The sequence below is a fragment of the Danio rerio genome, chromosome 10 (assembly GCF_049306965.1).
Source record: "Danio rerio strain Tuebingen ecotype United States chromosome 10, GRCz12tu, whole genome shotgun sequence".
Taxonomy (NCBI): Eukaryota; Metazoa; Chordata; class Actinopteri; order Cypriniformes; family Danionidae; genus Danio; species Danio rerio.
Genome location: NC_133185.1, coordinates 38,494,151 through 38,507,663, shown reverse-complemented (window position 1 = coordinate 38,507,663; position 13,513 = coordinate 38,494,151). Strand labels below are relative to the sequence as shown.

Genomic DNA, 13,513 nt, shown 5'->3' with positions numbered 1-13,513 from the left:
TGAAAAATATACAGTCAGGTCCAGACAAAATAATGACATGCTAGTTGATACTCTAAAGTACTTAATTTAGCAGCGTTTTATTATCATAAGCTCTCTATGTACATAAAATCACTTTGTTTATTTATATTGCATTTATTTTTGATGCAGACACCAACATGTCTTTGACCCCTGAATTTGCTAGTAACAAAACACATATAATCCTCTTAAATTCAATAAGGATATTAGTGCTGCCATGTGAAAGTTAAGGTCTTTTTTCATGTAAGAACAAAGCTGATGCATACAACTACATGAAATGAAACTTAATGAATGCAAAAAACAACATAATGGACAAAAATGTTTTTGTTTATGCAGCATGTTGTTACTGTAAACTTCATTTTATTTCTCCTTTTCTACAGACTAGACACAATGCAGAGACTTAAGAGTTACAGTAGATCTGTTTCAACACTCAAGGGGGGAGAGAAAAACACTTCAGTCACATTCGGAGTCAGTGTGAATGAATAAATTAGATGTACTGCTTGGTAATCTGAATTTGCAATGTGAGCAAAAGTTGTTTTTGCAGTTCCTTGAGTGATAAAATTCATATATATACTTTTATGTGTATATATATATATATATATATATATATATATATATATATATATATATATATATATATATATATATATAAAATTAAAAATTAAAATAAAACTGATTTCAAAGAGAAAAAGGGACAGAAAGGAGTGACAGGTAGAGAAAAATGAAAAACAGAGGGACAGAGGCGTTATTTACCCCGTTCTAGCTTCATGTCTGAGGCCCGTGAAGGAAAGGAGGAATGAAAAGAGATGGGGGACAAAAGTATAGTCATGGTAAAAGAGTGATGGTGAGTTGAGGGCAAACAGACGACATGGAGTGAAAAGGGAATTATTCATGACCAATTTCATAGTCTGTCAACTGGCATCATATTAGACTCGATTATTACATCTGGAGACAAATGGAGTATGTGATAATATGATCGCTGATTAATTTATTGAACTGATCAATTTTGTCAACAAATGATGCGGCATTTCCAGGTTAGAATGACCAAACATGTATGATTACAGATGGATGATTGAATAGGAGCTAATTTTGGCCACATTTATGGATTCAACAATCATTTTTATCCTCTATAGTTATTCTATACTAGCAAATTACATTAGCAGCTGGTATTAAAGGTGCTATAGAATGAATTTCAGTATATATCTAGGCATAGCTGAATAATAAGAGCTATTTATTGCCCTATCACTGTAAAATAACAAATAGCCTACTGCACATCTCTCTATATTTAGGCTAAAACACTGCTTTATTTATGTATTTATTTTCTCTATGATTGTTTGTACTTTCATTTTAGTTGTCTTTCTTTTGTTTTGATTATCAAAATGAACCCTCATTGTACTTAAGTTTACAACATTAGAAAAGCTTGTTAACAAGTTTAGAATGATTTATGAGGTAATTATAACGCTTCATTTCGTTATTTCGTCTTCATCTTCAGCAGGATATGTACGGCTACTGAATATTTCTGTCTGTTCGCATCCCGTCCATTTGTGTCCCCTGGTGGCAGTGCTGCAAACTGCTGTTACACCTAAAGACATTTTCGTAATCCCTTTGTCCCGCGGCATCATCACACACGACAGTAGTGGTCATTTTGAACTGTCACTCACTACAATTGTTTCCTCGTTCTAGAAATTCCCAGTGAAAAGCAGGTCAAATGTTACGAAAAACACTGACTCCAACTATACACATGGGATCATTAATATGTACATCCCAGGCAGTGCTTGATTGGCCACAATGTTACCTAGTGAAATTAAAACAAAACAACTATGTACTGTATGTAGGACTCTTTTCTTTAAAAACGAGAGGCAGGGAGCCTTAAAAGAAGCAGTTTTGGGAAGTAGGTAGCATTACTACAGAGTTTTCACAGCTCGTCAGAAAGCAAAATACAGGATATACGGATTTAGTACCACCCCCAAGAGCTATAAGGCCTGTTTAACTGTATATTTAGTTAGTTCAACGTGTATATTTTGTATTTTTATATATGTAATGAGCCAAAAATTCAAGTTGACTGCCAAATATAAGTGTCATACTGTATCACTCAGAAGTAATAGGACAGTAATACACTTTATACAACTCACTCTTGCTTTAACACCCCTTGATTACTGTTTATTTATATCTTTTACTTATTAATTGTTTCCTTTTACATTTTATTTTCTTTAGTACTCCAATGTACAGCACTTTGGTCAACTTCAGTTATTTCTAAAATGTGCTTTATAAATAAATATTGTATTGTAAAACCCATTTGTTTACGCAGAGGTTGATAATTTCTGCCTTTATTTTAACATAAGTTAAAGCTTCAAAATACAACACTAAAAACATCTACGTCTGTCTCTTTTAATGAGTAAAATTACAATTTATTCTATGACATTAAAAACAACAACAACCCTCGAGCAAAATAGGTTACTCCGGTGGCTTTAAGATATCTTACTCACTCTTAAAAAATACATCCACTTCAATTGAAAAGATTGTTAACAAAGCATCTACTCTATTTGTAAAAAAATTAGTTTTTTATATTATTTTGCACATTATTTTTCCTGCCTCCTCCTTCCCATGAACTGTGAGCTTGAAACCTATAACAACGAACCTTACAAATATGATCAAAACAGAGCTTTTCATTTTAGGGCTTGTTTATGTGGTTATAAATGAGCATATACAACATTTCTGGAGAATTTTTTAACTTTTCTAAGTCACATACCTACTAAGTAGATATCAGAGAAAAAAAATGCATATTAAATCAATACACTCTATAGCACCTTTAATATAAAAACCTTCAGCTTGTCAATATATTGGTGCATGATAAAAAAAGACTCTGGATCATTCATGTTACTTACTTGTACCCTCTTCTGACACCATACCTAGACCCTCAGCTTTATTCTGCCTCTCAAAGGCATTCAGGTCCAAAACACTGCAAAGCATTTTCAAACAATCAATTATCTAGTGTAAAAAGAGAAAGACCACAGCTTTCAATCACAAAATACCTGCAGGTCTGCATTAAAGCCTGAACACTGAGAAAGAAACCCACATCTTTCTTGTCTTTCAGATAGTCCAGCATTTTCTGCAAGGGAATTGTTGATCCGGTAACAAAGCAATATATCATAATATATAAATCTTTAATATACTGTAGGTCTTTCACAACTAACCTGCTGAACTTCACAGTTCCCGCCATTTAAAATAGAAATGCCAAGTTTTAGGGTGGAAGAGACCATACAACCAGTCTCACCTGTACAAAGACGAAAAAGAGACACATTTTTACATTGAAAGGTTTCAACAGTGCTCCCATTTGGATATTTGAATGTAGACTGTGGTGTAAAGTGGAGCTCAAAAGGTAAAAACAGAAAATTATGGTATGAACACTTCATTGTTATTCAGAAATAATGTAATATATCAAGGTATTTTACCTGTGACTTTACTAAACTAACCAAAGCACTTCACAGTGATCAAAATGAGAGAAAAGCAGTCTTTAGCTAGATGGCTACATCAGTCAAAATTAGTGTACAGGTCTTTATTTTGAATGACTTCAGCACATCTTTTCAGACACCATGAAACAAGATGTTATGTTGGGTTGTATATTATGTGAAGACAAATACAGCACCTTTTTTGTCCTTGAATTCATGCAAACATGTTGTAGAATAAAATAAGAAACCTTTAAAACAGGGGTTCTCAATCTCTGTCATGGAGGTCCAATGTCCTGCAGATTTTAGCTCCAACCCCAAGAACCTCCAGGACTGAGTTTGACAACCACTGCTTTAAATATCATAACAGAGCACTTTAAAAACTTCAGTGGTTTTTAGGTGTGTGTAAAGTTGAATTAGTACCCTTGCAGGCACTGATCATCTGCAGGACCATTTCAGCAGCCCCTCGGTTGTGTAGACGCGACTGCTGGTAGAGCAGTCTTTGCTTTTCCATTTCCTTTTCCTACAGGGATAAACATGGAAAATGAACTGTTTGAAAGCATTAATATGTCGCCTTTTCCACATACCATTCCTTCAGGTCAATCTCCCTGCTCCTTTAAACAAACTACAGAAAGCTAAACATAGTAAAAAACAAAAACTGCCAAATTGTTTCAAAATACATCCATACATATAAATCTAAGCATAAATAAACCAAAAGTGATTTTTTAATCTTAGTGTGCTTTCACACCTGTGAATCGATTCAGTTGTTCCGAAACAGAGATTACAAATGTTACATTGTTGCTCTTTGCTCTTGGAGCGGTTCGCTTTCACGCTGGAAAGTTTCTAATCGGACCAAAAGAGCTAAAACAAATCACGTGCGAGTAAACTCTTCTTACATTGGTCAGAGTGTCAGGGTGTATTCTGCAGCGTCAAGCTAAGCTGTCAGGAGAGGTGGTGGTTTGGTGGTGATTGACAGGGTGCACGCGCGCGACTTGTCTGAGGAGATATGAGGTGGGGAAGGGTGAGAAGGGTGCGCGACGAGTCCTATTTGATGACCGGGAGGGAGACGCGAGATTACCGGGAGATCATCACTCGTTTGCGGGCATCCGGAGACTCGCGAAACTTCCCGCCATACTCATAATTCTCTCTTCATATAGCCGTAAGCCTATTACATATCCATAAAACACTGTGATATAACCGCGCTCGGATCGGATCGCTTTCTCACTGCAATCGAACCGCTCCAGGGTTCGTTTCAATCGAGCCGAGACCACCTCATTCAAGCGATCTCGGAGCGATTACTTTGGCGCGGAACAGAGCTCGATTGCCCTGTTCACATATGCCAATCGAACTGCGCTAACTGGGCAAACGAGACAGGTTCCAAAACAAAAGTGTAGGTGTGAAAGCACCCTTAAATGTGATTTTTACAGCATTAAAGGTGCAGTATGTACGTTTGACACTCAGTGGTTAAACTAGGTACTGCCCTCCTGGGTCAAAACAAATGCAAGTGCAGGTTGCCAGATTGACAACATCAACAGGACCATGCCTGACTATTGGACCTAAAGGCTGATTTAAGGCTGATTTGATTCATGTTCTAAATAAATGCAACAGCATGTGATAAAAGGCATATTTTCCATATTAAAAAAAGTTTTTGCTCTAACCAATACAAAAAATTTTAAGAAACTTATTTCTTGCAGCTAAACAACAGAACAACTGACAATGATCCCCCCAGGTACACCTCATGTGCTTCATTCAAGGTTAAATGCTATTTATATGAGTCTGAATGTCATTTTTATATCCTGAAAGCAGCAGCAGATAGTTCAGCTCAGATCTTGAAAATAAAATAAACCATTTGAAATTGAACTTTAAAACTGTGATTTAGAGGAAGCCAACACATGTCAGTGATTCAACATGTACATTTAATAATGTTAAAGAGGTTTAATATGTATTAATTAGATTGTAAACCTCACCATTTTGTTGGAGTGCAGTAAGTGCACGTATATGTGCTTCTGAATGGCTGTATTTAAACTTTTTTGTATTAAACAGCCAAATCACTGCAAATCTTGTTACGCAGTGTGTTGTTAGTACACCGGGTTACAATGTAACCTGCTCACCTAATGTTTACGTTCGTAATATTTATACTATTTGCTAATAATAACCACTCTGAATCTGGAACTCTGCATCTCATTTCGGAGTCTGCTACTGTCAACCAGAGATCCCATTTCTATCGCTGTCACATACTTTAAGAGACTTCCTAACTGAATGAATGAAATTCGCTGTTTTCCATCAAGGCAACCCAGGGTGCTGAAATAAAAGTTGGCTGAACTGGCATTGTGCGGGTAAAGGGACCAAAACAAAGAAAGCGTTCCAGCATGGAAAACACATGTTCAAAGAAGAATATCTAGCCTCAGCATTGTTTTTCAGATAAACAAAAATGTTCACTTAGCATGTTAGCATATACTATGGTATTTTTATGCTTTAAAAGAGTTAAAAACTTACATACAGCACCTTTAAAGAGAGCTCCTTAAAACTGCAGAAGATCAGGGCTATGCTGATGTGAATATAGTCTAAAACTCGTCTCTTTCACTCACGCTCTTTTAGCATGCTTCCAATCAAGCGCACCATCATCATTAGTTATGGGAAAGTCATACTAATTTCCCACGTTTGTCTAACAGAGCAAACGTTGGACTACAGTAAACTCTCCTGATGGCTTTGCATCTCACAGAGAAACAAAGAGCCATGCAGGTGTTACTCATCTACAGCTATGTCTCCTGTTGAGAAGTGACCAATAAGTGCATCTGCAACCTATACGTAACCCTTCACCCAGCATTACCAAACAATTGACTTTAAAATAAAGATAAATTGTGATCAGATGCAATTGCTTTTCCTTTCTTTTAATGTAGATATATACGCAAACACAATTACATGACTATTAAATTTGTAATAAAAGCAAGCCTTTTGCTTTTTATTACATCCATAAAAGAAGCAAAAAATGCACAAAAAATGTGTACACTTTATCAATTTTAAAGCAAAACGTACAGAAGCTTGCTTTGCAAAATAAATCTTTAGGTTTATAATTGCTGCATGCATATTACAACCCCCCTCCCAAACCTCCCACCCCACCCCTGCCACCCCCCTCCCCTGTAAGCCTGGCCTAAACACCCAAAAGTGTGTGCATTTCTTCTTACCATGTCTATGAATGCTCAGCCTTTGCTCTTACCATGTCTATGAATGAGTGTGCATACGTGAAATTATACATCTATATGTATTTGTTGCCTACAATCCAATACGTCGGATGTGTCTCTATGTTTGTACCTCTGTGTGTGCAGACTAGGAGACTGCTCTTGTTTTCACTGTAGTCTGTGTGTCAGTATACTATGTCAGTATGGGGGAAAACGTTGATTAGTCACTTTCACAAAACAACTGTGAATGCGTTAACGGAAATCAAGATAAGAGAGAACAGATAGCAGACATACCTGTAAACAGAACTATTACCAGGGTTCCCATACTTTCACGAACAGCAGATCCAAGGACTTTCAAGGACTTTTTAAAGCACTGTTAGTTTTAAATAAAGCACATTTGTAAGGATACCCCTGCATACAGTATGTAGCGCCATGAAAGTCTTAACTGTACTTAACATTTTATTTCGACTTAAAGGTGCAGTAGGTGATTGTATTTAGAAACATCTTTTCTTGTGCTGGTTGAAAGTCTCTTCATAGTCCAATAGTATTGATTAAAGTAACCTCCTGAGACCCGAAGTTTTTTTTTTTTTTTTCTGTCATGTCCTACATCCTTTGAGTTAAAAAAAATCTACAATTTAGAGTTTTGTTTTTATTTTTAATTTTACAGCATGTCCACTGTAGTGGACCACAGGACCATTTTAGTTCGAAACGACCACCACTCACACACACACACACAACAAAACTGTATAGGATATGGCTGTAAAGGGATATTAATCCAATATTAATGTCACAAAAACAAAACCCATTTTTTGCTTTTGTATTGAAATTTCTGAAACAGTTTAGTGTGAAAGAGAGCCGAACTCAAAAAAAAAAAAAAAAAAAAAAAGAACTGATGTTAATCCAAAACAATTTTAACATAAATGTGATATAAATTCTCTAATTGTCTGACTCTAAATCAGAGTCTCCCTCATCTATCTTTTAAAGAATCCTGTCTGCGTCAGTTCTGCCTCCTACAACATGCTGTCATTAATTACATTAAGATGGTCCTGGTGTCCACTATAGTGGACATTTAAAAAAGGATGATGTTTTGGAACACAAACAAGTTAACAGTTTTGAAAGCTAAATGTATTGTTCCTGACACTTTAATAAACAAATATATATGTAATAATAATAGTAAAAACATTTAAAAAGCTAAATTTTACATACCTCTCCTTACCATAAAATGTGCTTTTTTTGTATGTCGGCCAATTTGGATGCAGTGTAAGAAGTGGTTCCTAGCATGCCAGACAATCAAATGACATATCACTAGAAAGCCCAGGATGTCCTCAGAACAGTACAACAGGACTTCACAGAGTAGCTCTAAAAATTCAAAGAAAATTCATCAAAATGCAATGTCCACTACAGAGGACACAAGTCAATGGGTGGGGTTTTAGGAGGGTAAATGATCTTTATATGTATTTTTATATCCTGGGTAAGGCATAAAACAAAAAAAAAAGTATTCAATTAAAACGTCCTATAATTCCGATAAGTAGCTCAAACTGTCCGTCAACAAATGCAGATTTAGGCTTTTGCGCATCTCTGTTCACACATATCCGCCCTTAGCGTGTGCACGCCTGCATGAGCATCACTTGTGCACACATAGATGAGAGCCGCGCGTGCACGAGAGTCACAATTGCAGCAAAATCAATCAAAATTTTTTAACTCCTGAATCAAAATTGGAGTTACTTTTGAACGCTGGAGAAAGGACGACACCATGGCTGAAGTATTTCTGTTAGACAGGTAATGTTCTGTTTTAAAACTATTTTAGCTTCACGCAGAGCTGATGTAGAGTGTGTGTTATGAGTGGGTTATTATGTGCACAGACGTGTTGTTCAGCCACTAAAATCTCCCAGTGATAGATTGTCGTGACTATTTTCAGTTTCATAGGGGCCTTTGACAGCATCTATAATGTAGATTTACGTTTAGTTTAACAACAAAACATCAGTAAATAGCGCTATTGCACCTAGCCTGCTTCACTGAGCTGAAGTTGGTTTTATATTCACATTGGGTCATTTCTGAGCAATGACAGCCTGTGACGCGCTCCCGATATTGTTCACCTTGCTACTCTGAATATTCGCTATGAAATAGCATGTAAGTGTGGCTTAGTAATAAGTGTAGTTCCTGCATGCCGCCGGCCAACCACTACATACACTTCAAACTAACGAATAACATGAACTGGTGGGTTGTCTGCTGTCGTGTCGCGGTGTGCTCATTTGAAATTTCAGAAGGCGTGGCTTTGAAACACAGTCCCTCCCCTGCCGTCCAAAGCTTATATGCTAACCTATTAGCATTTTGGCAAATCACCTACTGCACCTTTAATATATACATTAAAAATTTAAACTTATCGTCAAATACTGCTAATATTGAAATGCGGTTTATGAAATAATGATAAAACGTGCAATATTTGATGAGAGTCGTGTCCTAAACACGTTTACATGCCAATATTTCAGTTCAGTTATAGCACCACCTACTGGCAACAGGAAATTACGTTTTCCACTGTAACAAACTCCTACAATTTTTTTTTAAAGTTCGATAAGATTCCTCTCCTGAAGACATTTATATGCAAACATTAAGTTATAGCCATAGCGCCACCAGCTGACAGAAAAGGTTTTACATAAACTGGTGATTTTCTCAGGATTTTTTCTATTTATCAGCTTAAATTATTATTGCCCACTGTTTTCTGTCATCCTAAGGCCACTGAGGGTGGTCTTACTTTAAAATTTTGGCAGTTTTTTCATTCTGTTTTTGACAATCGAACACATTTGCTGAAACAAAACCATAAACTAATTTCATTTCAAATTTTAAAAGCACTTTCAAGGAACTGTGTTTGTTTTTGAGTACTATCCAGGCCTTGAATCCAACTGTCTGAAACTCAAGTACTTTGTAGTACTTTCAAGAAGGATGGGAACCCTGTATTTCGCACAAACAATATTCGATTAAACTGCCAAAATGCCACATACATTCTGAAAGCACTGAGCATTACTCATTAAGCAAAACCTTAAAAAGCAACCATATATACAGAAGTTAAAAGTTACTTTTGGACTCTTAAAGCTGCAGCCAGTAAAATTTCACACACTGAAATCTCTTTGAAGTCTCAAAATTACTTAACAATACAGCTAAATTGTAATAAAAGCATAGAAAATTATATAAAACAATCTAAATAATTTAGAATTATTACAAACATAATTTATATAATCAAATAAAATGTGTATTTGACATGTCTTGGGTAAATACACTCATTGTATTATATATGATGACAGATTAATCTTCTGTGCAAAAGATTTGTAGTAAAGATTTTCTAGTAATTCTGTCAATATTTCTAAATATTATAAAATCCCCACAAGCTGCAGCTTTAGGTTAACCAAAAGCTGAGTTTTACAGCATAAAGCACAACAATTCACCTAAGTCTACATAGGAAACACTTTATATTATAGTGTCCTGAAAACAAATGTAGTAATTTGGAAAATCTTTTAGTAATTACATATAGTCCTAAATTAATGTATAATCTTATAGTAAACACATATTTAATTAATATGATACAATTCTTAACTGTATAATAGGGAAACCATAAAATAAAGTGCAACCACAGCCTGTTTTTTAAAGATGCAGAAGTGTGATATTAATATATTAAAATGAAGAGACAAAGACAGATCAGAGAGCACAAGCCAGACAGACAGAGAAATAGAGATAGATAAAATGGGATGTGAGTGAATGGATGGGTGATACAGTGGTTGGTTTGGATGTCACTCGGGTCTACCGCTCTTGTGTCTTCCCCGTCCCCAGCCCCCGGACTCCCCCTACCATCTCTGTCTGTCGCACCTCAAAGGACATCTCCTCCTCTCCACCCTCATTCTCCTCCTCTCCACCCTCATCCTCTTCATCCATGTGGCAACTCTACATTCAGCATGACAAAGAGAAAATTTGTGGTATTAGGCTCCATGATGGGACATTTTAAAGAAAGTTAACATGAAAAAACTTAATGGATTAATCCATAAAGGCGTAAGGCTAGTTTTAACTAAAACAACACAAAAAAGGTAATTACAAATATTTAGATGTTGCTTTAACTTATTTTATTAAGTTAATCAGGTTTCAAGTAAAAATTTTAAGTGATACAAAGTTATATATTATATTTTAGTCAGTTTGATTGATAGTTGAGATGAGTAGAATTTTATTTGATTCAACTAAAAAATTTAAGACAGCAAGAATTCTTTGCAGTGTACAGAGTGTAGTTTGAAAATGCACAGCAATACTGTGCTTTTTCAAGATTGTTTTTAATAAAGGTTGCTTAAATATTCTAATGTAACTAATAATAATAATAATTATAATTATATTCATAATATATCCTATAAAAAAGTGATCATAATTTAAGCAAAGCTCTGTTTATGAAACTGGATCAATATGTCCACATTTGTTGTCGGTTATAAATAAAATTAAAATACATAATAAAAAAGGTGCAATTCCTCCTTGATTTTGTGATTCTGGGCAGCTTGTTCAGATTTTGGGCAACGCTAAATGCTGCTCAAATATGACTTTATTTCTCAGTGTTATTGTGTCCTTAATATAAAATACAGATCCAAACTGCACTTAAGCTAAAAAATAAAAAATAAAATAAAAAAATACAAATAAAAAGTAGACTTTATTTCTTAGTGTTCTTAGTCCATGGTGTTTCCTTATATAAAATTAGTTCATTGTGTCCTTAATATAAAATACAGATCTAAACCGCACTTGAGCTAAAAAAAAAATTTAAATAAAAAATACAAATAAAAAGTAGACTTTATTTCTTAGTGTTCTTAGTCAAGGTGTTTCCTTTATATAAAATTAGTTCATTGTGTCCTTAATAGAAAAGACATATCCAAACCGCACTTGAATTAAAAAAAATTTAATTAATTAAAATAAAAAATAAAATAAATTAAAAAAAGGATACAAATAAAAAGTAGATTTTATTTCTTAGTGTCCTTAGTCAAGGTGTTTCCTTTATATAAAATACTGATCCCAATTGCTCTTGAGCTAAAGCAAAAAAAAAAAAAAAGAAGAGAGAAATAACAAATTTTCATGATTGTTGTCTGTGCGTATTTTCACAGCAAAGCAACACAAGAATGTCTAAAATTTTGAGAAAAGCCCAAGTCATCAATAAAGCTGAAAAAAAAAAACTGAAAAAATACCCTGCAAAGTCATGGAGGAAATGCTAAAAATAGTTGTTATTAGTTTTCAATAAGACAAAAAAAGTCTTACCTTAGCCATGATATCAGCATATGCCATGTATAGGTGATCTATATCCAGTTTACTGTGACAGACAAAAGTAAGGACAAGGAGATAAAAACAATGAATCAACAGATATAAAAGGAAAAACCAAAAACATGCAAACATATCAAGCTTAGGATACTATAAGTGCACGCATAAAACCTAGCGGTTTAAAAGATAGTGGTTAAGTATGATTAAAATAAATACTAATTATTATTTTGGGAACATAGAAAGGATTGTTTAATGTTACCCTGGACCACAAACCCAATCACTAGGGTCTTATTTTATCATCTGAAAGCTGAATAAATAAGCATTTAGCACAAATAAGCAAATAAACATTGATGTATGTTTTTTAGGATAAGAGAATATTTAAGAAACAACAGTTTAAACTTCTAAAATGTGAGGGTTGAAAAAAAATCTGCATACCCTTGCATACCCTTAATAAAAAATTATGTTTTGATATATCTGAGGATGGAATTTTATAAAATGTCTTCACGGAAGATGATCTTTACTTAACATCCTAATGATTTTTGGCATAAAAGAAAAACCAACCCTGCTGGCATTTCCTAAAAAATGCCAGTGCAACTTTTTTTTGCTTAAAAAATAAATAAATAAATCACTTACAGGACATATTCTAACCCAACTTTCACTTTATTGTTTTTGCCAGAGACAGACAGTTTTCATGTGTTTTTATTACTCAGTATGGTTTTCAATCACTTATTTTATTTGTTGTATTGGGAAACATCTAAAGTTAATTTTTATTTCCAGGGTTCATCCACATTTATAGTACAAAAATCCCATGACTTTTTCAAGACTTTCAAAACAATTTTCATGACCTAATGTTTCCTGTAATGTCTACGTATACGTGGTAAATCATAAGAAAAACAATGAACGTTTAAATTTATTACAGCATATAATAAAACAAGCAACAATCTCTTTAGTTTTAATGTTTTTGGCCAAGAAAAGAAGTAAAAACAACTAACCTCCATTCCAGTATACAGATATTTGTCAAACAAATTTTAGATGATGTTAATAGTTTGTTAAACTAGCAATAGGAGGTAAAACTACTTCTATTGTAAAGCTGCGATCATACTGTACTTTTCGCTCCATAGACTTCCATTCATAGGCATGCGAATGAGGCAGACCAGAAACGCAAGCGTGTGCAACAAGGTTCACATTTTACTGCATTTGAAAGTTTAAGCTTGGTGAATTTTTACCTGCGAAATCGCATCACATGATTGCGTTAAACCAATAGAACAAAATTGGAAATAAGAAATTTTAAATATGGAGCAATCACTCACTTTTATTAACGTCTAATCATGTTGGTAAATACCACTCCTTTTCACAGCACCATACGACAGAATTTCACAAGTACAAGCTCTAGTGTGAACACAGCTTAAGACACTTTGGATAAAACGTTTGCTAAATGACTAAATGTAAATGTAGTTTCCATGACTTATCCAAAACCTTGTTCATTTTTCTGTTTTTCCAAAACTTTTCCAGGCCTGGAAAATGCCATGCCAAAATTCCACGACTTTTCCATGATGGTATGAACCCTGTATTTCTGTTCATATTACAAACAGTTTTAGTTTC

At 34.5% G+C, this 13,513-nt stretch overlaps 1 protein-coding gene across 8 annotated transcripts in view; it reads right to left on the bottom strand.

Annotated features, from left to right (window-relative positions):
• Positions 1-13,513, bottom strand: part of ryr1a (ryanodine receptor 1a (skeletal)) — a 142,288-nt gene that overhangs the window by 38,681 nt on the left and 90,094 nt on the right. For 2 of the 8 annotated variants that reach the window (XM_068223834.2, XM_073914986.1), the window contains 7 exons: positions 11,912-11,963; positions 10,481-10,573; positions 3,885-3,984; positions 3,210-3,289; positions 3,048-3,124; positions 2,901-2,974; positions 769-786 (listed from right to left, as the gene is read on the bottom strand). In XM_068223834.2, the coding sequence (XP_068079935.2) occupies positions 769-786; positions 2,901-2,974; positions 3,048-3,124; positions 3,210-3,289; positions 3,885-3,984; positions 10,481-10,573; positions 11,912-11,963 (494 nt within the window). The remainder of the gene's footprint in view (positions 1-768; positions 787-2,900; positions 2,975-3,047; positions 3,125-3,209; positions 3,290-3,884; positions 3,985-10,480; positions 10,574-11,911; positions 11,964-13,513) is intronic. The other 6 variants (XM_073914987.1, XM_073914989.1, XM_073914988.1 and 3 more) reach the window with 3 other exon arrangements.